At 40.7% G+C, this 25,515-nt stretch overlaps 1 protein-coding gene across 2 annotated transcripts in view; it reads right to left on the reverse strand.

Moving 5' to 3' along the window:
- Window positions 1-25,515, reverse strand: part of Asxl2 (ASXL transcriptional regulator 2) — an 87,606-nt gene that overhangs the window by 30,814 nt on the left and 31,277 nt on the right. For both annotated transcript variants that reach the window (XR_006150161.1, XM_042696655.1), the window contains exons 5-6: window positions 20,602-20,752; window positions 4,808-4,923 (exon numbers count right to left, since the gene is read on the reverse strand). Coding sequence is in view for 1 of the 2 variants with exons in the window: in XM_042696655.1 (XP_042552589.1) it covers window positions 4,808-4,923; window positions 20,602-20,752 (267 nt within the window). In the remaining variant the exon portion in view is untranslated. The remainder of the gene's footprint in view (window positions 1-4,807; window positions 4,924-20,601; window positions 20,753-25,515) is intronic.

Here is a 25,515-nt window from a genome sequence, read left to right on the forward strand (position 1 = left end):
AAAAGTCAGCAATCTGCAGCAATGCAATAAACAGAAGGAAAGGAAGACTAGACAGTGCTGATTTGAAGAACAGCATGGTTCTTTCTGATTACTTCAAATTATTTTTATTTCTATGAAGTTCTTAATTCATACATATTCTTGATAATAAAACTAAGAAAGAAGAGAAAACCAAAAAAAAATCTTAAACTTTAACCATAAAAATACCAAAAGCAATTTTCTTAATCAAACAAAAGAAGAAAAACACTAAAACTTTAAAAAAAAGAAAGAAAGAAAAAACTGGCTGGAAATGTGGCTTAGCAGTAGAGTGCTTACCTAGCATGCATGAAACCCTTGGTTTTTCTTCTTTTGTTTCTCCCCCCCACACAGATAAACAAACATCAACAATGTAACTTTCAGAAAAAAAAAATTCTGACATTAATTAGCCAGTTGTCAGCTTAAACTTTCATGCCTGTTATACAGACAAATGTGAAACAACTGGCTGCTATGCTGTTTAACATTCATACACATCCCTGGCTGTGGTGTAGGCAGTGTCAACAATTCATCTTCTTGCTATAAGCAGATAATGGAGAAAAATAAAAAAGTGCTAGATGTTGAATTTAGATACAAGCTTTAGAGTAGATGAAGCAGAGCACATTGTGTGAAAAATGACAGCTGAGTATGGCTTGTTCTCTCATGCTTTGCAATCTGACCAGAAGATGTCCATAGGCTGCTCAAGTGGTGAATCATCAATATTCATCATTTGATAGGACCAAAGGTCATTCCAGAATACTACAAAACTTAACAGAATCACAGATCTCATCTATTTCTGCTGTATCTATATAAATTCAGACTCATGACTAGAGCTTAATAATTTAAATTCTTTTAATAAAAAACTACACACAACTCTTCTCCCTTTAGTAGTTTACAAACACAGTTCATAATTTTGAAGTTAATAAATAATAAAATCCCCTCATTTGGGGTAAAAGACTAAAAACAGAATAATTTATATTAACTTATATTATGAAAAATACACTGGGAACAAAAGCTTAAATTTACATACCATACTGACATCCCCTCAAGAACACACAATATTTGATTCTTTTTTTTTTTTTGTCGGTCATGGGGCCTGAACTCTGGGCCTGGGCGCTGTCCCTCAGCTCTTCAGCTCAAGGCGAGCGCTCTACCACTTGAGCTACAGCGCCACTTCTACAATATTTGATTCTTAAGATACAAAGTACAGGGTTGGGAAGGTGGCTCAGTGGTAGAGCACTTGCCTTGCATGCCTGAGGCCCTGAGTTCGATTCCTCAGCACCACATAAGCAAAAAGAAAAAAGCCGGAAGTGGCACTGTGGCTCAAGTGGTAGAACGCTAGCCTTGAGCTGAAGAGCTGAGGGACAGCGCCCAGGCCCAGAGTTCAGACCCACGACCGGACAAAAAAAAAAAAAAAAAGACAAAAAAAAAAAAAAAATGAAAGATACAAGAGTACACTGGACATACAGAACTATGTTACAGTCTTATACACATCACCAACCACCTAATAGATTCTACACTTGCCTTTTCCCTGTGGAAAAGCACATCTTACACTTCTGAAAATCTTCCAGATAACTTAAAGATAGATTTTAGTAAAAAGCTATGGTTTTAAACACTGTAAAAATCATGTAATTTAAACTTTGTTTTGTTTTGTTTTTTATAGGTCCTGGGGCTTGAACTCTGGGCTTGTGTGTTGTCCATGAGACTCTAACCTCCAATTAACCACCAGAAAACTGGAAGTGGCGCTGTGGCTCAAGAAATAGAGTACTTGCCTTGAGCTGAAGAGCTCGGGGACAGCACCCAGTCCCAGAGTGCAAACCCCATGACTGACCAAAAAAAAGCCAGAAGTGGAGCTGTTTTCAAGTGGTAGAATGGTAGCCTTAAAGCATAAAAGCCCAGGCTCTGAGTTCCAAGCCTCAGGACTGGTACCAAAAACAAAACAAAAAACAAAGACAAAAACAAAAAACTCGGAGTCTGACGCCCATGGCTCACGCCTGTAATCCTAGTTACTCAGGAACTGAGATCTGAAGATAAGGGTTCAAAGCCAGCCCAGGCAGGAAAGAGTATGAGACTCCTATCTCCAATAAACCTCTAGAAAGATGGAAGTGGCGCTTTAGCTCAAATGGTAGAGCACTCGCCTTGAGCTGAAGAGCTGAGGGACAGCACCAAGGCCCAGAGTTCAAGCCCCATGACCGGAAAAAACAAAAAAACAAAAAAAACCTCAATTATAACATTCTATCAGTTTTTGAAAAAAGTAGGTAAAAATGACTTTTTTTTTTGGGCGGGGGGGGGGGGGGGGTCACGGGACTTGAACTCTGGGCCTGGGCACAGCTCAAGACTAGTGCTACCACTTGAGCCACAGTGCCACTTCTGGTTTTCTGAGTGGTTTATTGGAGAATAAGAGTCTCAAAAACTTTCCTGCCCAGGCTGGCTTTGAACCGTGATCCTCAGATCTCAGCCTCCTGAGTAGCTAGATATGAGCCACCAGCACCCAGCTAAGATGACTGTTTCTAAGAAAGACTGAATTCCTAAAAACTGGCTAAAAAAAGAGAAAACAGGCCAAATGTGGTGGTCATACCTGTACTCTAAGCTACTTAAGAGACAGAGAATAGGAGGATTATGGTTTGAGATACCCAGAAAAAAAGTAAGACTCCATCAAAATAATCCAGGTGGCAAGTATCTGTGACCCTAGTTACTTGGAAGGTAACCCAGGTATGTGGGAGATTGTAAATAGAAGTATCATATCTGAGCAAAATATGAACACTACCCGAAAAATAACTAAAGCAAAACAAAACAAAAAAGGCTGGAAGTGTGGCTCAAGTTGCAGAGTATCTGCCTAGCAAGTATAACAACAAGCATAAGGCCTTAAGTTCAAGCCCTACTACCACCAAAAGGATAAAAAAAAAAGGGCAGAAACTAGGTGATGGTACATGCCTGTAATCTTAGCCACTAGGAAGTTGAAATCTAAGGATCACATGCCAGGAAAATATGTAAGACTCTTATCTCCAATTAATAAATAAAATGCCAGAAGTGGAGCTACGGCTCAAGGGGTAGAGCAAAAAAGCTCAGGACCTGAATTCAAGCCCCAGGTTGAGCACAAAAAGAGAGAAGAGGAAAAAAAAAAAAAAAAAAAAGCAAGAAATTAGTGTCAGCTACTACTATGATGCTGGAAAAATTATTTTTTTTATTGTGAAAATACTGTACAGAGGGGTTACAATTACATGGGCAAGATAATGAGTACATTTCTTATCAAGCATAGTATCCTCCTCCTTTGTTTCCCCTTCCCATCCTCCCTCCACCCCTCCACTCAATCCCCCTCTTCCCCCCACCCCCAAAGTTGTAAAGTTCGTTTTTCCACATAACGACTTGTACATCTCTGGAAAAAAATATTTTAAGAGATGTTATTAAATCTTAAAAATTATTTTAAGAAATGTTATTAAATCTTAACAAGCTAGGTGGTGGCTTCTGCCTACAATCCTCACTACTCAGGAGGCTGAGATCTGAGGATCCTGGTTCAAAGCCAGTATGGGCTCTTTCCTCCAATTAACCAGAAAACCAGAAGTGGAACTGTGGTTCAAAATGGTAGAGTGCTAGCTTTGAACAGAAAAACTCAGGGACAGCGCCCAGGTCCTAAGTTCAAGCCCCAGGACTGAAAAACAATCACCGCCACCCGCCCCCTACACACACACACAAAAAAAACTTGAAAAGTACTAATTTGTAAAATTTTCAAAATTTGCAAAAAAGAGATCTTTATAGTTTATGATGGTAGAGCAGTCCTGATTTCACAACTACTCTAAGATAGCACAACACTGTAAAACCATACTAAACCTATAAGAAAACTCAATAATTTTAAAAATTATTTTGTAAGCACAATCAGGATTATTCCACAGAGCTACCAATAATACTAGAAAATTTAGGCCAAGCATAGTGGTTCACACCTGTAGCCCTAACTACTCTGGAGGCAGACATCAGGAGGATCAGGGCTCAAGGCCAATTCCAGAAAAAATGTTTGTGAGAGTCCTATCTCAACCAAGTAAAGGCTGAGCCTGATGGCTCATGCCTATCATCCTAGCTATGAAGAAAATATACATAGGAGGATTTTAGTCCTGGTTGATCCAGGCAAAAAGCAAGAACCTCTTTAAAAAAATTAAATGTAACAATGAAATACTCCTCTGAATAACCAATGTAAGCTATTTTTTTTAAAAGAGAGAATTCAGTTATGTAATTATACTTGATAAATTAAGAAAAAATCTATATGATCATCTCAACAAATTTCAAATGAAACAAACCTGAGGGCAGGGGATGTGGCTCAGTGGTAGAAGCACCTGTTTAGTATGTGTCTAGCCCTGGGTTAGATCCCTAGCACCGCAAAAAAAAGAAGGGGGGAAAAAAGACAACAAACATGAAAAATTCAACAGCTATTCATGATTTTCAAAAAGCATGCAAAAAGAAACTGCTTAGCAAACTAGGGAAAAAAATTAAGAACTTCAAAAATGTGACAAAGTATCTACCAAAAACCTACAATGGATATTTCACAGAAGTGCATAAAATTTCCCCTTACAACAGCTTAATATAAAAGCTTCAAAAATTTTCAGTACCTGCTGAAATAATGCCCCCTCCTGTCCTCTTTTGAAGATAAGGTTTTGCTATATTGTCCAGTCTGGGCTCAAACTGTCAATCCTCCAGTCTTTGCCTACCAAGTATCTAGGACTACCAGAGTGTGCCACCACCTGGCTCTTTAACATATTTTTTATTTGGGAGATTATCTGACTAGTAAACACAAACTAGCAATGCTTACCTGTTTTAGTGCCTTTTTGCTGTGCTTCTGTGATGGAGAAATGACTTTACCTGCTGGGATGGTGGGTGATGGGCAGCCTGACTGTGGGGAGGATGGCTGTGACAGTCTAGACGACACTGAGGGAGGGAAAGATACAATGAAAATTTTTGTTATCAATTTTGCTATCAAGCACTATTACTTCTCTATACCATATCCTGTTACCTGTGTTAAGATCTGGGACCAAACACTTGGATCTTGCTGGAGCTTTTCTACACAAAGCATCTCTGTTTATTTTTTCAGGATGTTCTAGTGAAGAATGACAGGTGGGGGAAAGGATACATCTTAGCCCTGAGTTAGATCCCCAGCACCACACACACAAAAAAAGAAAAAAAGAAAAGAAAAAAGAAAAAAAAAGATGTAGCCAGAAGCCAGTGGCTCATACCTGTAATCCTGGCTATTCAGGAAGCTAAAATCTGAGGATTACAGTTCAAAGCCAGCCAGGGCAGAAAAGTGTGTGAGATTTACCTCTGATTAACCACCAAAAACCTGCAAGTAGAACTATGGCTCAAGTAGTAGAATGCTAGCTTGGGGGGAGGGGGGGGAGGGGAAGGGGAAGACAACGACAGACAAAACAAAACAAAAAACACCTCAGGGACAGTGCCCTGAGCTAGACTCAGGACTGGCATCAAACAAACAAACAGGGGCTGGGAAGTTGCCCAGTGGTAGAGTGCTTGCCTCGAATGCATGAGGCCCTGGGTTCAATTCCTCAGCACCACATAAGCAGAAAGAAGGTGGAAGTGGTGCCGGAAATGGCTAAAGTGGTAGGGCACTAGCCTTGAGCTGAAGAGCTGAGGGACAGCGCCCAGACCCAGAGTTCAGCCCCAAAGACCAAAAAAGGATGCATTACTGTCACTGTTTAAATTTTCAATAGAAGTGATCAAATAAACAGAAAAATTAGAGTTTTAATCATGAATGACCAAAGTAGATACAACCTAGAAAAGATGTTTAGGGTTCTTTGGTAGTATCAATGTTCCTAAGGCTAACCTTAAGGTGAATCATGAAACATGACTTTGTGGAAAGCCTTGAAATGCCAGTTTAAAATAAGGGCAATTAAGATCATTCCATCTAAACAATCAAGTGTAGTTTTAATCTTGACAGTCCATCTCTACATTAATAGATTTAGGCTTATCAATACAAGAGGGCAAAGCAGGCACTGGTGGCTCACACCTGTAATCCTAGCTATTCAGGAGGCTGAGATCTGAGTATGATGGTTCAAAGCCAACCCAGGCATACCTCTAATAAACCACTCAGAAAACCAGAAGTGGTGCTGTGGCTCAAGTGGTAGAGCGATGGCCTTGAGTTGAAGAGCTTAGGGACAGCGCCCAGGTCTAGAGTTCAAGCCCCACAACCACCAACAACAAAAAAACGTTGCGCAGGATATAACCACTTCCTACTTCTTTAGCTGTTTCTATGGAGCATTATCAGAAGTGGGCCAAACCTTTCATATGTGAACAAAAGTGCCTCATTTAAGAGTCACTATCTAGGGCTAGGAAGTTGGCTCAGTGGTAGAGCGCTTGCCTTGCATGCCTGCCACCCTGGGTTCGATTCCTCAGCACCCACATAAGCAAAAAGAAAAAAGCCGGAAGTGGCGCTGTGGCTCAAGTGGTAGAGTGCTCGCCTTGAGCTGAAGAGCTGAGGGACAGCGCCCAGGCCCCGAGTTCAGGCCCCACGACCGGACCCAAAAAAAAAAAAAAAAAGTCACTATCTATAATAAATAGCAATCAGACTTTTTTGGGAAAGGGGGGGCAGTCCTAAGATTTGAACTCAGGGCCTGGATGCAGCTCCTGAACTCTTTTGCTCAAGGATAGTACTCTACCACTTGAGCCACAGCTCTCCTTCCAGCTATTCCCTCCCCAACTCTCCATGGTTAATTGGAGAGGAGAGTCTCACAGATTTTTCTGCTCAGGCAGGCTTTGAACTGAAATCTTCAGATGGCAGCCTCCTGAGTAGCTAGGATTACAAGCCTAAGCCACTGGCACCAGCTGTTCTTTCATGTTCTATGAAGTTTGCATTTATGATAGGAAAGAAAAGAGAAAGTGATACCTCAGACTTTTTATGGGGGGAGGCGGGGAAGGGAAGGTGGGACACACGAAGACAAACAAAGATAAAGAGAAATTACTATGGCTACTAACTAGTACTAACTCCTGGTGAGTACATGTTGGTGTCATTTCCTAGTAGCTGAATTGAACAGGCACTGATAGCAAAACAGCTACCATACACAGTAGAACCAAGTGTGCTGACATGAATATAGAGAAGCACAGTTCATTACAATACTTAAGTTTTGCAACAGAGAATTTGGGATAGAGAATTTCAATTTTTAGATGTCCTGAGAAATGCCTAAGAGTAAGGCAATTTAGCTTTAGATCTTATCTTTATGAAAAGGTTTATATATGGGAAAGAATTGACATATTATCAATTTGATGTTAAAACAACAAAAAAAGAATGCATTGGCCGGATGTTGGTGGCTCACACCTATAATCCTAGTTATTCAGGAGGCTAAGATCTGAGGATAATGATTCAAAGCCAGCCCGGGCAGAAAGTCTGTGAGACTTTTATCTCCAAATAACTACCACAAAACCAGAAGTGGCACTGTGGTTCAAGTGGTTTTTTGGGTTTTTTTGGGTCCTGTCATGGGACCTGAACTCTGGGCCTGGGTGCTGTCCCTCAGCTCTGCAGCTCAAGGCTAGCGCTCTACCACTTGAGCCACAGCACCACTTCCGGCTTTTTTTTCCCCCTGCTTATGTGGTGCTGAGGAATCAAACCCAGGGCCTCATGCATGCAAGGCAAGTGCTCTACCACTGAGCCACCTTCCCAGCCACTGTGGCTCAAGTGGTAGAGTGCTTGCCTTGAGCCGAAGAGCCCAGTGACAACACCCAGGCCCAGAGTTCAAGCCCCACATCTAACAAAACAAAAACAAAAACAAACAAACAAACAAAAAACCACAATGCTCACAATATCATTACAAATGGGTTATTCTGGAGTTGACTCAATCCTGTTTCTATCTCCTGAGTTCTGGGATTACAGGTTTGTAATTATGCCAGACACTTATGTTGTATTTTCATTATAAGCTGAAGCCTTTATTTTGTATACTGAGGTTTGAACTCAGAGGCTTGCACTTAGCTATCCAGGACCTCTACCACTTCAGCCTACCCCTCCCCCAGCCCATTCTGCTTTATTTTTTTGGCCAGTCCTGGGGCTTGAACTCAGGGCCTGGGCCTGAGCACTGTCCCTGAGCTCCTTTTGTACAAGGCTAGCGTTCTACCACTTGAGCTACAGTGCCACTTCTGGCTTTTTCTGTTTATGTGGTACTGAAGAATGGAACCCGGCGCTTCATGCATGCTAGGCAAGCATTCTACCACTAAGCCACCTTTCCAGCTCTGCTTTCGTTTTTAATAGGGTCTGCTTTAATTGGGTCCTTCCAATTAGCCACCTCGCCATTAAAACAGAGTTCAAGAAAATATTTTGCCTCAAATGGCTGGGAAGGTGGCTCAGTGGTAGAGCACTTGCCTTGCATGCTCGAGGCCCTGGGTTCAATTCCTCAGCACCACATAAGAAAAAAGCCAGAAGTGGCGCTGTGGTCCAAGTGGTAGAGTGCTAACCTTGAGCTGAAGAGCTGAGGGACAGCGCCCAGGCCCAGAGTTCAGGCCCCATGACCGGACCCAAAAAAAAAAAAAAAAAAAGAAAAGAAAATATTTTGCCTCAAATACAAAGAAAGCAACTTTTTTTTCTTTTTCTTGTTTTTTTGGCCATGGGGCTTGGGCACTGTCCCTATGCTCTTTTGCTCAAGACTAGCACTCTACCACTTTGAGCTACAGCTCCACTTCCAATTTTCTGGATCAGATCTCAGCTTCTTGAGTGGCTAGGACTACAGGTGTGAACCATCAGTGACCAGCAAGTTCCACATTATCAACTTGGCAGTACCAGAAATTTAGAAGATTTCTACCTAATACTTAAACAAGCATGACCAGGGGAAATGACTAGAACTGGTATTGTGTCTTAGGTTTTAGGAGAAGCAAGGTGGAAGTGGTAGAGTGGGTTATTAATCTACTTCAATTTCCTTACACATAAAGAGAGAAGCATGATTACACAGGGAAAAGCCCATGATAACATGTTCAATGAGATGAGATGACAAAGCATCCCCCAAAGCCCCAGGAAAAAAGCAGAAGGAAACAAGTCCTTATATGCATAAGTCTCCTGTCTTGCTTTGACTGCAGTCAACACACAAATCATTTTTTTTTGGGGGGGTGTCCGGTCGTGGGTCTGAACTCTGGGCCTGGGCACTGTCCCTCAGCTCTTCAGCTCAAGGCTAGCGCTCTACCACTTTAGCCACAGCACCACTTCCGGCTTTTTTTTTCTTTTTACTTATGTGGTGCTGAGGAATCGAACCCAGGGCCTCATGCATGCAAGGCAAGCACTCTACCACTGAGCCACCTTCCCAGCCCTACACACAAATTATTTAAGCAACATGATTAAGATGTTCGCAAGGCCAAAAGTTTGTAGTTCCTGCCTATAATCCTAGGTAGTCAGCTACTCACTGAGATCTGAAGGTTGCAGATCAAAGATGGCCAGGGCAAGAAAGTCTAAGAGACTTTTATCTCCGGTTAATCACCAAAAAGCCAGAAGTGGTGCTGTGATTCAAGTGGTAGAGTACCAGCCTTGGGCTAAAACACAAAGGCAGGGAACCTAAATCCAAGTTCAAGCCTCAGTACTGGCACCAAAAATTTAAGAAAAAACTAATGGACTAGTAAATGTTATTTATAAAGAAGATTCCACACAGTGAGACCAAAGGAGGATACTCTTAGGGGAACACAAAGGCACAATGCCTATGTGACTCATTATATATTATATAAAATCATATTTATCAAAATGAACACCAGGAAATAGAAACAAGAGTTTTTTTGTTTTTGTTTTCTTTTTGTCTTGTTTGTTCATTTATTTGTCTTTGGGAAGGTAGGAGTGTTAGTATGTTCTCTTCCATTTTGGGCTTCTAGCCCCCAGCTGCATCATGGAACACCCTCCACCCAGACCTGAGCTCCACCCTGCCTACTCACTATCTTCAGAGTCCAGCAATAGGCAGAGTAGCCCCTCTAGTCCACTGACTGTATAAAAATGCGCCTGAACAAAAGACAGGAGTCATTTCTCCCTCTCCTATGAGAGAACTGGCTTTGTCACAGCCCCTGCTGACAATGAACAACTTTTGGTATACATGACTCTGAGCATGTGGTTTACGAGGCTGAGACTTTTTTTTTTGGGGGGGGGGGGGGGCGCGCACAGAAATAGAGGGACAAAGGGTGCATAAATGCAGCAGTGTTACTCACTATACACTATGTTGAAAATGGACTACATATCTTATGGGTAAGGACAGGAGGAAAAACTGGAAAAGAGTGAGGTAAGGGGTGACATTATCCAAAAAGAAACTTACTCCTTATCTGACTTATATAACTATAACCTCTCTATCACCATTATAATAAAAAATAAATAAAACAGCCGCCAAAAAAAAAAAGTGTGTGTGTGGGGAGATTCCACTCCTCTTCATACGAGAGGAGACAACTCTTGGTATCTTTGGAAACTACAGAGCTGGAGGAAGTTATGGACTCCAATCAATGTGACCAGACTACAAGTTCTCCTCACTCTCCTCCTGCCCTCGCTTGTCACAAAAGTAACTTTTCTTATTGAAAATGAGAAAAAACAAAAAAAAAACAACTATCCACCTCTTACACCAGCATCCTCTCACAGCCATCTGGTGTAAGAGAGCCCAAGACAGGGGAGACTCTGGGCCAGCCTTATCCTATGCATCCTTTCCACTCTAGGGCTGCCACTGAGATGGGTTAAGATTGTTGCCACCATGCCCCAGGTCAAGTTCTTCCATGCTAGGGAATTCATGAGCCAGCAACAGCTGCAAACCATCAGCCATGGCCTGCAGGAACTGCTGGCAGAACATTATAAACATCATCAGTTCCAGAAAAGCTGGGCAAAGGATCTGGTTACTGGTGTATTCATATTAACCATAAAATAGATCCTGTCTGGACAGACAGCCCAGAGGACTGAACTGTGCAGTCAGGAACTATTTAGGCTTCTCTGAAGTAAACTCATACCAAATGGCTTCTAGAACTAGAGTTTGGTTCATCTGTGTACTATATGAAGCCTAACCAAGATGTGGCACTCAAAAACAGCTCGGACATGCAAAATGGTAGACTACCATCAGCTGTAAGAAGAAACTACCATTGGGCAGAATAAATAACCTGTGATGAGTATTGGGTTAATATGTAAACTATGGATGGATATATTTCAGTTTACTTTGAGTGGGCTCCTCTTGGGGATGGACTATGGAATTTAAACCATGTCACAGCTATGACAATCTAGCATAAAATGGAATTAAAAAAATAAAGCCAGCACCAATAAAGCTCAGGGGCATTGCCTAGGTCCTCAGTTCAAGCCCTAGGAAGGGCACCAAAAAAAAAAAAAAAAAAAAGAAAAAAGTTAAGAAAGAGTGACATAGTCTGGTCAATATCTTTCAATGATTTACAACCCTATGAGTCCAAGGAAATCGGCAATGGATTTGCTGTGTGAAGTCTTACATGGGTTTTAGTGTCTCCCAGAAATTATGTCTAAATTTTTATATGAGTCCCTCTAAGAAAAATTTGTATTTTAGGCAGGGCACCAGTGGCTCAGGCCTGTAATTCTAGCTACTCAAGAGGCTGAGATCTTAGGATCTTAAGATTTGTATGTTTAAAAAACTATCTTTGGAGGCTGGGAAGGTGGCTCAGTGGTAGAGCGCTTGCCTTGGATGCATGAAACCCTGGGTTCGATTCCTCAGCACCACATAAGCAAAAAGAAAAAAAAAAAGCCAGCTGTGGCTCAAGTGGTAGAGCGCTAGCCTTGAGCTGAAGAGCTGAGGGACAGCACCCAGGCCCAGAGTTCAGGCCTCACAACCGGACCCAAAAAAAAAAAAAAAAAAACCAAAAAACTATCTTTGGACTCTATTTTGTTCCAAACAAATGTCATAGACACTGTCCAAGGTACTTACTAGTTATTTTGGGGCATTGGATATCCCCAGAAGGGAGCTATGGTTTGAGGAAGGTAGGCAGAGGTATTTCTGGAGCACTGTGGTGCTCTGTGACCTAGGTTTAATTATTCGTGAAAACTCAACAAGCTCTATACAGTTATGATAAATGCACTTTATAATCTAGTATAGAATTTCAAATGAATTTCTAATTCTAGTATAGAATTTCTTTATGAAAATTAGGATTGTTATTTTTCAAGCTCCAGTAGTGAAACTCTTCTGGAACCTTTGGAAGTTACAGTTTTAATTTTGTGAGGCATATCCAAATAAATGTTCTCCAAGGGTTCCTTTATGAAGAAAACTTGTTATCCTTTGTCTTTTTTACAATAGCCATTCTTATTGGAGAGAAGTTGAAATCTCACTATGGTTTTGATTTACACATTGCTGATAATTAGTGATGGGCATTTTTCATTGACTTGCTGACCATTTAAATGTCTTCTTTTAAAATGCTGGTGACCCATGGCTATAATCCTAGCTACTCAGGAGGCTAAGATCTAAGGATCATGGTTCAAAGCCAGCCCAGGTAGGAAAGTCATGAGACTCTTATCTCCTATTAACCACCTGAAAATTGGAAGTGGTGCTGTGGGCTCAAAGTGGTAGAACAGTGCCCAGGCACTGAGTTCAAAGTCCAGGACCAACAAAAACAGATAAACAAATGCCTATGTGGAATCAGGTACCAGTGGTGCATGCCTGTAATCCTAGCTACTCAGTAGGCTGAGATCTGAGTATTGCAGTTCAAAGCCAGCCTGGACAGGAAAGTTCATGAGAATCATCTCCAACTAACTACCAAAAGGCCAAAACTAGTCAGGCCCTGGTGACTCATGCCTATAATTATGCTCTTGAGTTTTTAGTTTCTAATATATTTTGAATATTAACTAATTACAAATAGATAGTATACATGTATCTCTTCCCATTCTGATGATCGTTTCCTTTGTTGGGCAGAGGTTCTTTTTGGTTTGATATAATCTCATTTGTCTATTTCTGATTTGGTGTCTTATCTAAAAATATCTCTGCTCATTCCATGTCTTGTAGCATTTCCCCTGCATGTTCTTCTAGTAGTTTCATATTCTCAGGGTCTTACATTTAAGTCTTTACATTTACTTTTTTTTTTTTGCCAGTCCTGGAGCTTGAACTCAGGGCTTAGGCATTGTCCCTGAGCTTCTTTTGCTACCACTTGATCCACAGCGCCCCTTTTGGCCTGTTTATATGGTACTGAGGAATCAAACCCATGCATGACAAGCTCTACCACTAAGCTACATTCCCAGCCCTCTCCTAATTTGTATAAGGCAGAAAATTTACCTAAATCATTGTTGTCCAAATGTGGCCCATAGTCTGGTCTGCACCACAATAAGTATAATTGTGAAGATAGCTATTTATATACTTTCAGAAAAATGACATTGCTGAGTCCCTCTTACTGCATTTTACAAAAAGTATTGGGCCAGAATGGGTTGAAGGAGAAAACTGGTCCTTTATGATGAATAATTTCAGATAAACAAGCTTCAACTGAGACAGGGCTGGGTGTAGAGAATATATGGGAATAACAAACAAATAGAAGCTGGGTGCTGGTGGTTCACACCTATAATCCTAACAATTCAGGAGGCTGAAAACTGAGAATTGAGGTCTAAAGCCAGTCTGGGCAGAAAAGTCAATGAGACATTCTAATTAATCACCAAAAAAAAAAAAACAGAAGTAGAGCTGTGCCTCATAGTGGTAGAGCACTAGCTTTGAGCAGAAGAGCTCAGGGCACCCAGGCCCTGAGTTCAAGCCCCCTGACAAAAAAAAGAGCCCAGGGCAGGAGGAATGACTAAATGGTATAGCACCTTTCTGGCAAACACAAAGCCCTGGTTCAAATCCCACTACCACCAAAAATTCAGGAATAAAAGACAATTTTAGCTAAGCATGATGGCTTATGCCTATAATCGCAGCTACTTAAGAGACTAGGAATATCATACATAGTTCAATGCACACCCCAGGCAAATAATAGTTACTAAAATCCCCCATCTGAGTAACTGAATATAGGGGTACACACCTGTAATCCTATTCATGAAATGTAGGATTGCTACTAGGATTGCTGTCTGAGGCTGGCCGCCCGGGGACAAATTAAGAGATCCTAATAATTAATGCAAAAAGGGCTGGTGAACTGGCTCAAGTGGTATATCACTTTCCTAGCAAGCTGGAGGCTATGAGTTCATATCCTTGAATTACACTGCCACAGGAAAGAAAAAAAAAAGTAAAAAGAAGTTAGGCACCAGTGGCTCACATCTATAATCCTAGCTACTCAGGAGGAAGAAATCAAAGGATGTGGTTCCAAGCCAGCTTGGGCAGGAAAGTCTGTGAGACTCTCATATCCAATTAACCACCAGAACACTAGAAATGGAGCTGTGGCTCAAAGTGCCACAGCCTAGAGCAAAAAAGCTCAGGCCAAGTTCAAGCCTAATGACCAACAACAACAAAAAAGTAAAAAAAGAAAAGAGAACAGTGCCACAGAGTTATATAATAGGAACACTGGACCAAAAGTTTCTTTGTACTCCTTCTTTAAAAATGAAAAAAGTGCCGGGCGATGGTGGCTCACGCCTGTAATCCTAGCTACTCAGGAGGCAGACTTTTAACCCAGCCAGACCAAAAACAGAAAGCACATCTTGCCAAGGCTTTCCACCTGAGATAACTATAGCTAACATTTTGTCATTGGAATACTTTTGAAAGGAGATATAATTTTCCCTATGTAGTAACTTATTACATGTATAAGTGATGTTAGCAAGCAGATATACCTACAGTATTTTAAATAAATAACTTCAGATACAATATATATCCAATTTGTGACTTAAAGGTAGTGCTAAACAGTAAAATTAACAGTTCATGAATCTAGAAATAAAATTTCTTAGAGTGAAGAATATTTAACATATCTGACTTTTTTCAAAAGTAGAACAAAATCTAATAAAGCCTTTCTCTATCAGAAAATAAAAACAATACTTGTACAGCTGCTGCTTACTACATTATTTCTGATTTGCAAGGGGAAGGGGAAAAAGATTTCACATTTAAAAAGATTATGTATCATAAAAAAACCCAACAGAAATAGGTAACGTTAGTAATTATTCTTCCAGAGTTATTCACCTTACCATACCTTTAACTTCACCTTACCTTGGCTTGGAATTCCATAAACCTCTTCTTTGAACATTGTTCCCTGTCTGAAAAACTAAGAACCAAAACTACAAACTTTTACTTTCCTCTACTTTATACAGAAATCAATTAACTTGTTATAATATTGAACTGAACTGGAGCTGGGAAGGTGGCTCAGTGGTAGAGCGCTTGCCTTGCATGCACGAGGCCCTGGGTTTGATTCCTCAGCACCACATAAACAAAAAGAAAAAAGCCAGAAGTGGCGCTGTGGCTCAAGTGGTAGAGTGCTAGCCTTGAGTTGAAGGGCTGAGGGACAGTGCCCAGGCCCAGAGTTCAGGCCCCACGACTGGACCAAAAAAAAAAAAAAAATATTGAACTGAACTTCCAAGTTCTAGTCTCGGTTCCAATTTGGCTGAAAGGTATATATACATCAAGAGTTTCTATCGATTTTCAACTTAGAAGTATCAGTTTTGCTGTCAGAGTTCTTTATTTTTATACATAAAAGGAAGTGGTTTTGATATTATCTCATTGTTCTTCCTGTCTTACAAGGTATTTGAAATAAAGTGATGTCAGATTGGGAGTAAAAGGCTTAAATAAGAGAAAAGGCCTGGGCACAATTAGTTTGCTTTGACCTTTATTGATAATTACTTCTGATATATATAGGCTGTCATGTTGTAGCCTACTATTATCGTTGCTGGGTACAAGTCAGTCACATTAATTTCCACTTGGACTACAAAAATATTCATAGGTGGGGCTAGGAAGGTGGCTCAGTGGTAGAGTGCTTGCCTTGCATGCATGGGGCCCTGGGTTTGATTCCTCAGCACCACATAAGCAGAAAAAAAAAAGCCGGAAGTGGCACTGTGGCTCAAGTGGTAGAGCGCTAGCCTTGAGCTGAAGAGCCGAGGGACAGCGCCCAGGCCCAGAGTTCAGGCCCCATGACCAGACCCAAAAAAATAAAAAATAATTTTAAAAATTCATAGGTATGGAATATTTACCGAGTAATGTAGTAGTATCTGTATCATATGAATGATCCATAAATAAAAGATGCACATTCTATGACAGACTACACCAATTTTTTATTACTGGTATGTCGGGGTATTTTTTTAATCAATTTTCTGAGAATATCAGACTGCTTAAGTAAATATGAGTTTCATATAACATCACATGTACCTCTAACCATTCTTTAGAACCTTTCTTCACCCAGTTTTATAGAGGCTAGCAACAGCCAGAAAAAACTTTATGGAACATCTCATTTACTGTAATTCAAGGACAATCAACCAATGTTATGATGGAGTCTCAAAGAGATGAACATTTTTTATTACCTTGCTGTTAATGCCTTCTATTATCCTGCAAAGAGTAGCACAAAGTTATAATATTCAAATATAACTATTAAGCTTCTGACAATGGGGTTATGTGGTTATTTCTTAACTATTTCTGTATCATAACATATTTACCTCAATTTCTTGAAAGGCCATTTATAACCAGATTCTGAGCAAGAAAAATCACTGGCAACTAATCAAAATAGCTTCTGTAGCATTTGCAGCCCACAAAAGTCCCAGATAATGATTCTGTTTACAGTTACTAGACTGACTTCCTATAACATTGATTTTCCTGCATCCAATTCTATCTAGAAAATAAAAATCTTGCTTATTCTCCTTTACTAATGATGTGGCTTGGACTTTAATCTTATAATTTCCAAATTTACAAAGAAATTTAAAATGAGAAGAAGCAGAAAAAGGTAAACACTTTTTCACATTGACTCTATGCTCTAATAAAAGCTAGGAAGGTGGCTTAGTGGTAGAGTGCTTACCTAAATGCATGAAGCATTGGGTTCAATTCCTCAGTACCACATAAACAAAAAAAAGCTGGAAGTGGTGCCGCAGCTCTAGTGGTAGAGTGCTAGCCTTGAGCAAAAGAAGCTCAGGGGCAGTTTCCAGGCCCTGAGTTTAAGCCCCAGGAATGGCAAAAAAAAAAAAAAACAGGTGCTTATCCAGACTATGAAAAAGAGGGCTCTGTGCTGGGAAAATGTCTCAGCGGTAGAATGCTTGCCTCGCATGCATGAGGCCCTAGGTTCAATTCCTCAGCACTACATAAACAGAAAAGGCTAGAAGTAGCACTATGGCTCAGCTGGTAGAGCACTAGCCTTGAGCTGAAGAGCTCAGGGACAGCGCCCAAGCCTAGAGTTCAAGCTCCACGACCCTCTAAAAGACAAAAAAAGGGGGAGGGGGAGGCTCTGAACCAAACATCCTTTCAGTACCAATAAAGATTACATTCAAATTATGCATCAAGGATTTGGGTCTCTGAATCTCCTTCTTGGTCTTGCTTTCATTCCATTTGTCCCTAATGACTAAAATCTGCAAGGGCCTCCAAGTAGTTCTGAATGTAAAGCTAAGATTCTCTGTTTACAAAGTGATCAATCTGTAAAGGCAGTAGCTATACCAGAGAACATAAATTAGGCCACCTATTGTCTCAGTGTTCTCCACATATTAACACAGGGATAATAATGGACTAGTCATATTAACACTTCTGAAGGCACTTATAATTAATGAACCTAATATTCCAAGAAGCTTCTAGATCTAAATACAGCTCACCTATCACTCAATTTTATTTTTATTTTTGCCAGTCCTAGGGCTTGAACTCAGGGCCTGAGCACTGTCCCTGAACTTCTTTTGTTCAAGGCTAGCACTCTACCACTTGAGCTGTAGTGCCACTTGCAACTTTTTTTTCTGTTTATGTGGTACTGAGGAATCAAACCCAGGGCTTCATGCATGCTAGGCAAGCACTCTACCACTAAACCACGTTCCCAGCTCACACTCAAATTTTAAAACATATTCAAGCTAGGAAAAACCTTACATATCTATTTACTCAGAAATACCAATACTTCTATAAAGGACTCAAGAGCTGGCCTACATTTTTTTTGCTATGTACATCTAAGTTATAAATATTGGGATAAAAAAGGATTTTCTCTGTTCAAACAGACTTTAACAAAAAGCTACAGAATAACTGTCAGGAATAAGTAATAAAGCTTTATCCTTAATTGGAAAAATCCCTTCCTGGGAAGCTACTGGAAAGCAAACACTACTCCATAAAAAAAGCTTTCAGTTAGCCGGGCGCTGGTGGCTTACGCCTGTAATCCTAGCTACTCAGGAGGCTGAGATCTGAGGATCGCGGTTCAAAGCCAGCCCGGGCAAGAAAGACCGTGAGACTCCTATCTCCAATAAACCACCAGAAAACCGGAAGTGGCGCTGTAGCTCAAGTGGTAGAGCGCTCGCCTTGAGCTGAAGAGCTGAGGGACGGCGCCCAGGCCCAGAGTTCAGGCCCCACGACCGACAAAAAAAAAAAAAAAAGCTTTCAGGTTAGTTCTGAAGCAGACATCAAACAGGAAATGACAAGCAGACTATGTTTGGTGATTCTAGAAGAAAGGAATAGCATTCTTTTCCTGGTAAGGAGAGTGGTTATAGCAGTTAGTGATCAAAGTTTAGAACAGAGGATAGAGCAGCAAGTAAAATAAGAGCCTCTTTAAAAAGCCTGTACGTGGCTAAGCACTAAGAACAAACAAGGTAAAACCTGGAGTGTTGTCCAACACATTTAACTGGTTAAATTTAAATTAAAATTAAGGGGCTAGGAAGATGGCTTAGTGGTAGAGTGCTTGCCGTGCACGCATGAGGCCTTGGGTTCAATTCCTCAGCACTACATAAGCAGAAAAAACGGGAAGTGGCACCGTGACTCAAGTGCTAGAGCACTAGCCTAGAGCTGAAGAGCTCGGGGACAGCCCCCAGGCCCGGAGTTCAGACCCCATGACCAACAAAAAAAAATTAAAACTTCAGTTTTTGTTGGTTTTTTTTGGTCATGGATCTTGAACTCTGGGCGTGGGTGGTGTCCCTGCCGAGTGCCAGCAGCTCATGCCTGTAATCCTAGCTACTAAGGAGGCTGAGATCTGAGAACTGAGGTTCAAAGCCAGCTCGGGCAGGAAAGTCTGAGAGCCTTTTTTTTTTTGGTCGGTCGTGGACCTGAACTCTGGACCTGGGCACTGTCCCTTAGCTCTTCATCTCAAGGCTAGCGCTCTACCACTTGAGCCTCAGCCCCACTTCTGGCTTTTCTGCTTATGTGGTGCTGAGGAATCGAACCCAGAGCCTCATGCATGCAAGGCAAGCACTCTACCACTGAGCCACCTTCCCTGCTATGAGACTCTTATCTCCAATTAACGACCAGAAAACCAGAAATAGCACTGTGGCTCCAGGGGTACAGCACTCGCCTTGTGCTGAAAAGGGCAGGGACAGCGCCCAAGACCATAGTTCAAGCCCCACCACTGACAAAAAAAAAAAATCTAGACACAGATTCCCTATACTTCAAGGCGGACCCAATGAAACTATGAGAAATACAAGTTGTCATGTCAAAAACAAACTTTACAACTTTGGTGTGGAGGGGGGGGGGATTGGATGGGGAGGCGGGGGGAGGCTGAGAAGGGATGTGAAGGGGTAAACAAAGGAGGAGGCTGCAATGCTTGATAAGAAATGTACGCATTATCCTGCCCATGTAATTGTAACCCCTCTGTACAGTATGTTCACAAAAAATAAAAATAATAAAAAAAAATAAAATTAAATTAAAAAAAAGAAGAGCAAAAAAAAAAAAAGTTGACAGACTTCAATACAAAATATAAAATGCAAACTTACAGAAGTCCTCAAAGAGCAAAATCTAAGTGACTCTGGGTTTGGTAATGACTTTTTAGATAAATCCCCAAAGACATAATCCACGAAAGAAAGAACTGATGAGCAGGACTTCACTTAAATTAAAAACATCTGCTCTGTGAAATGAAACTACCAAAACCCACTATGGTGGTGCATACCTGTAATCCCAGCACTCAGGATACTGAGGCAGGAAGACCAAAAGTTGGTGGTCAGTCTGGGGTACATAGTGAAAGGCTGCCTCAAAAAGAAAAAAAAGAAGACAAAAAATAAGGGGAGGGAGGGGAAAAGAAATTTCCAAGGGAATTAAAAGCCACAGTTTGAGAAAATATGTGTAAAACATTTATCTAATGAAAGACAGATATGTGCTTATTTAGCCCAATAACAACAAATCAAGCTTGTTAAAAATACGCAAAAGAGCCTTGCATCAGTGGTTCATGACTGTAATCCTAGCTACTAGGAGGCTGAGATCTGAGGATCAAGGTTTGAAGCCAGTGTAAGCAGGAAAGATTCTTATCTCCAATTACCCACCAAAGAGCTAACAGTAGAGTCGTAGCTCCAATGATAGTGTAAGCCTTGAACAAAATCGCTAAGGGACAGCACCCAGGCCCTGAGTTCAAGCCCCATGACTGAAAAACAACAACAACAACAAAATTGGAAATATCTGGACCTTTTGCTGTTTTGTTATGAAGCTAAAACCAGACTTTTAACTAGTGCCCACTGTGTAATGTGGGGCAGTATAGATAAAAACATTTCCATTATTGCAGGAAACTACTAGAAAATAACAATTGAGAGGATAAGGGAAAAGAGTAACCATCATGCAGTCTGGGAAAAGAGAAGTGACCCACAACGTTCAGTGCTTTATTGAAGGAAGAATGAAGGAGATTTACCTTTCCTTTTCCACCTGCTCTTTTTCCCTTCTTTGTTGCTGCCACCATCACTGCTGCTGCTGCTGTTTTCAGAACTTTGGGAATCTGATTGACCATCACTGCTTTCCTCTGAACCTTCTGATAGCTCTTTTACTCCATCCGGCACATCTTTCTGTAGGGATCCAATTAGGACTAATTATTCTTATTTCAGCAAATAGGAATTCAATTTCTAACATCCAACGTTGCAACTTAATTGTACTGACTAATTGTTAGTATTATGAAACAGTAGCTAAACCAATATTTTTGTAATTCCTTCCCTCTCTATTTTTGGGACCAGTTAAGTTTCCATCTACATCCAATGATAAAAATTATGTGTAAAATTTATATAAGGGCACAACACACAGGTTTATATTAAGACAAAGGATGGGTACAGGTCAGTCCAAGAAAACGGTGAAATGTTTAGGATACAAAAATCTAATGATTTTGTTTAGCAGTGTACATACAAGTGTATATGTGTGTAACCCTGTGCTTTCAGAATTCCATTAGAGTTCTATGGTCTGGATAGCAAGAGATACATTATTTCAATCTAATTTGTTCCTGAATATTGTTAAGTAGTAAAAGTCAAATAGGAAAATTATTTTTGCCAGTCACTAGTGGCTCACACCTGTAATCCTAGCTAGTCAAGGAGGTTGAAAACTGAGGATCATGGTTCAAAGCCAGACTGGGTAGAAAAGTTCCCGAAATACTTTTATCTCTAATTAACCACTCAAAAACTGGAAGTAGCTCTATGGCTCCATTAGTAGAGTGCTAGCCTTGAGCAGAGAGGCTCAGGGACAGTGACCAGGCCTTGAGTTCAAGCCCCACAACTGACAAAAAACAAAAAACAAAAAAAACAAAAAAAAAGAAAAAGAATTATTTTAAAACCTTTTTGATTTCGGCACTCAATTAAAAACGATTGTGTCCAGGGCTGGGAAGTTGGCTCAGTGGTAGTGCTTGCTTTGCATGCATGAGGCCCTGGGTTCGATTCCTCAGTACCACATAAGCAGGAAAAGCCAGAAGTGGGGCTGAGGTTCAAGTGGTAGAGCGCTAGTCTACAGCTGAAGAGCTGAGGGACAGCACCCAGGCCCAGTCAGGTCCCACGACCGACAAAAAAAAAAACAAATGTGTCACTTCAATATGTGAGAAATATAATAAGGTAGTTACAGTCCCAAGGACTGGGAAAATAAGGGTTGCTGGCTTTTATTTTCTCCTAATAGTTCAGCACTGGCCAAAGTCTTAGCCAATCATGCCTCAGTTTCCTTACATAGAAGGTAAGAATAAGAGTACCTACCTTAAAAGGTCATTCGGAGAATTAAATCACTAATATGAAATGCTTGTAACAGTGCCTAGTCTAAGAGCTCAATAAATGTTACTATGTATTTATATAGTATATAAAAACACATGTAAAGATTAGTAAATGTTATTCCTAAGTTATAAAACTACGGATTTTTTCCCACAAATTTTATTCTCTCAGATAGTTTATTTTTATAATGAGATTTAAAAAATAATTCTGACAGACGCAAAAATGTGACCCTCCTATGTACAACTGGTATCCATATGATACTATAGCCAAGACTATAACTCTAGTAAATAACGGTCATTTTTCATTTATGTTTCCCTCTACGCCATCTCTTATGTTATACACTTTCTTAAAATACAGACCCCATATTTTTCTATTCCTTCCTTCAAAATGCAGGACAGCTTTTATAGAGTTAGTTGTCAGCCACACATCTTGACCTGTAGGTTCAACAAGTATCTGAAATACAAATATAATTATCTTCTTTTTGTAAAAAACTTGTGATCCCTCTGGCCTCAACTGCTCATGCCCCAGATCTTAGAATCTTTCACCCACTCCAAATACAATACATTCTATTTCTCTAATGTCCTTGCCTCCAGCTTTTACTACTCAATTAAAACCAGAGTTTCTCTTCCAAACAACTATAATCATGAATTTAGTTGTTTCAACATGAAATCTATCCTACTTGAATTATCTTCTTAAACACAGAATGGAATAAACTCATCTGGAAAACCTCTGTCTACTACTACTACTACCACACACACACAGACACACGGAAAACCTGTCTACTACTAACACACACACACACACACACACACACACACACACACACACACACACACACACACACACACACACACACACACACACACACACACACACACACACACACACACACACACACACACACACACACACACACACACACACACACACACACACACACACACACACACACACACCCAAGTCAGGCTTAGATGCTTCTGCAGCTTAACATCTATTAATGTCTAATTTTTACCATATTCTCAACTGCTTACCACAGAAGCTCACACATAGTTTATAGTTTAGCTTTTCCAATTTTCTCGACTACCAAATCCATTCCGAATCTTAGTGCCTTTTCTTGAACAAATTCTCATTTTCTGAAAAGGTCCTTCCTTATTCCCACTACTTATCTGTCAATGTCCAGCTATAAATAAACCCTACAAATAAATGACAAGAAAATCTCTCTAGATCTATTCATTCAAAATACTTCACTTAATTTTGTAGTACTTTAGAACAATACATTTGTGAACATGAACCTATTTCAAAAACTGAAATGTGAGCTTTAAAGAGATCAAGAACTACCGTTTATTTATTTTGCATCAGTACTAGAGCTTGAACTCAAGTACAGGCACTGTCCCTTAGCTTTTTCACTCAGGTCTGGTACTCTGCCCATTGAGCTACCACCTACATGTTCAGCTTTGGTAGTTAACTAGAGGTAAGAGCCCTACAAACTTTACTGACTTTGAACTGTTAATCTTCAGATCTCAGCCTACTGAGCAGCTAGGATTATAGGCAAGAACCAGGCACCTATCCTTTATAACATCTACTATTTCTGGAAGACTTGATACTGTGATATAATAAATATATTATTTGATGTCTGGCTCTGATTCCTGACATAGTACAGAAAAAGGTTGAAATTTCCTTAGTGGCAGTAGGAAAATCTCTTGTTCTGATATTAGACCTTTGATCTCAGTTCCTGACATATAACATTTAAATTCCTGGGCTGGGAAGGTGGCTCAGTGGTAGAGCTCTTGCCTTGCATGCATGAGGCCCTGGGTTCGATTCCTCAGCACCACATAAGCAAAAAGAAAAAAGCTGGAAGTGGCACTGTGGCTCAAGTGGTAGAGCACTACTAGCCTTGAGCTGAAGAGCTGAGGGACAGTGCCCAGGCCTAGAGTTCAGGCCCCATGACCAGACCAAAAAAAAAAAAAAAAAACCAATAGGCCGGGCGCTGGTGGCTCACGCCTGTAATCCTAGCTACTCAGGAGGCTGAGATCTGAGGATCTCGGTTCAAAGCCAGCCCGGGCAGGAGAGACCGTGAGACTCCTATCTCCAATAAACCACCAGGAAACCGGAAGTGGCGCTGTAGCTCAAGTGGTAGAGCGCTCGCCTTGAGCTGAAGAGCTAAGGGACAACGCCCAGGCCCAGAGTTCAAGCCCCACGACCACCGACAAAAAAAAAAAAAAACCATTTAAATTCCTTGGAATCTCCTAGGAAATAGAAGCATCTTTTGTTCTGGTGAGATGACTCTGGGTAGCTTCTAGATAGCCTCAAAATGGGAGCCAAGGAAGCCAACTATGTGATTAAAATACTGAAACATTGAGCCTAACCTCTCAGGAGAAAGGACTCAAGGGTTGATCACCAATGGCCAATGATACAATCAATCATACCTTCACAAAACCCCAAAAGGTCAGAGGGTTTGGAGAAGCTTCCAGATAGCTAAATATGTGTGCTAAAAGTACATTAGAAGCTCCATGCCCCTTAGTAAACATGTCACTGTGCTATCTCTTCTATCTGGTTATTCATTGGTATCCTTCATAGTATCTTTCATTATAAATGGGAGGGGGGGGAGAGAAGAGAGGAAGACTTAGGGAAAAAAGGGAAGGAAGGGATTTCTGTGAGCCATCATAACAAATGAATTGAAACCACCAAGGAAAAGGTCATGGAAACTGATTTTACCCAGTGTGTCAGAGGTCAGGTCACAACCTGGGCCTTGTACTTGGTATCTAAGGCAAGGGGCAGTCTCATGGGACTAAACCCTCAACCTGTGGGATCAAATACCATCTCTATATGTAAGAACTGAGTCGAATTACAAGGCACCCATCAGGTGCTGCTAGAGAACTGCTTGATCTGTTGGAGAAGATAACCATAAATCTGGTGTCAGGAGGTGTACTTAGTGGTACTATATAAGAATAGAAGAAACATTTAGGCTTTTTCTAGTCTCTAAAACAGAGTAAGCATATGGAAGGTTTAGAACAGCTAGGTTCTCAAAGAAAAGAAGACATCCATAGGATTTTAACCATAATAGACAGGAAGTTAACTACAATAGGCAAATAGCTGTCATAGGGAGTTAGAACGCATTAATGATAATGGGCTACAGACAACCATTGAGCACAGTAATGACTGTAGCTCAGAGCTAAACGGTTAACAGGGAAGCCACCCTGTGGCTTACACTGTGGCTCAAAGGGGGCAGAGTGCTAGCTTTGAGCAAAAGAGCTCAGGGACAGTGCCCAGGCCCTACCACCTACCAAAAGAAAAAAAAAAAAAAAGTTACCAAGCAGGGAACAGTCTGATATACACACAGACACAGTAATTGCCTGCCAATCATTCATTCCATCTGCTAATAAACTTCTTTGGAGGAAAATTCCCTTTCCTCACTTCACTTGGCTAAAGTAAGATTAATCTTAATCATAACCTTGCTTTACATCAAGGGTGATTATAATCCTAAAATTAGCCAATCAGTAGATTCTAAATATTTAGAAACAGCTATCACTTAGGTATGACCATATGGGCCCGGGCAAACCAATTAGGCCAAACACAAATTAGGTGAAAGGGAT

The sequence above is a fragment of the Dipodomys spectabilis genome, unplaced genomic scaffold (assembly GCF_019054845.1).
Source record: "Dipodomys spectabilis isolate Male_0828 unplaced genomic scaffold, ASM1905484v1 ptg000210l, whole genome shotgun sequence".
Classification (NCBI taxonomy): Eukaryota; Metazoa; Chordata; class Mammalia; order Rodentia; family Heteromyidae; genus Dipodomys; species Dipodomys spectabilis.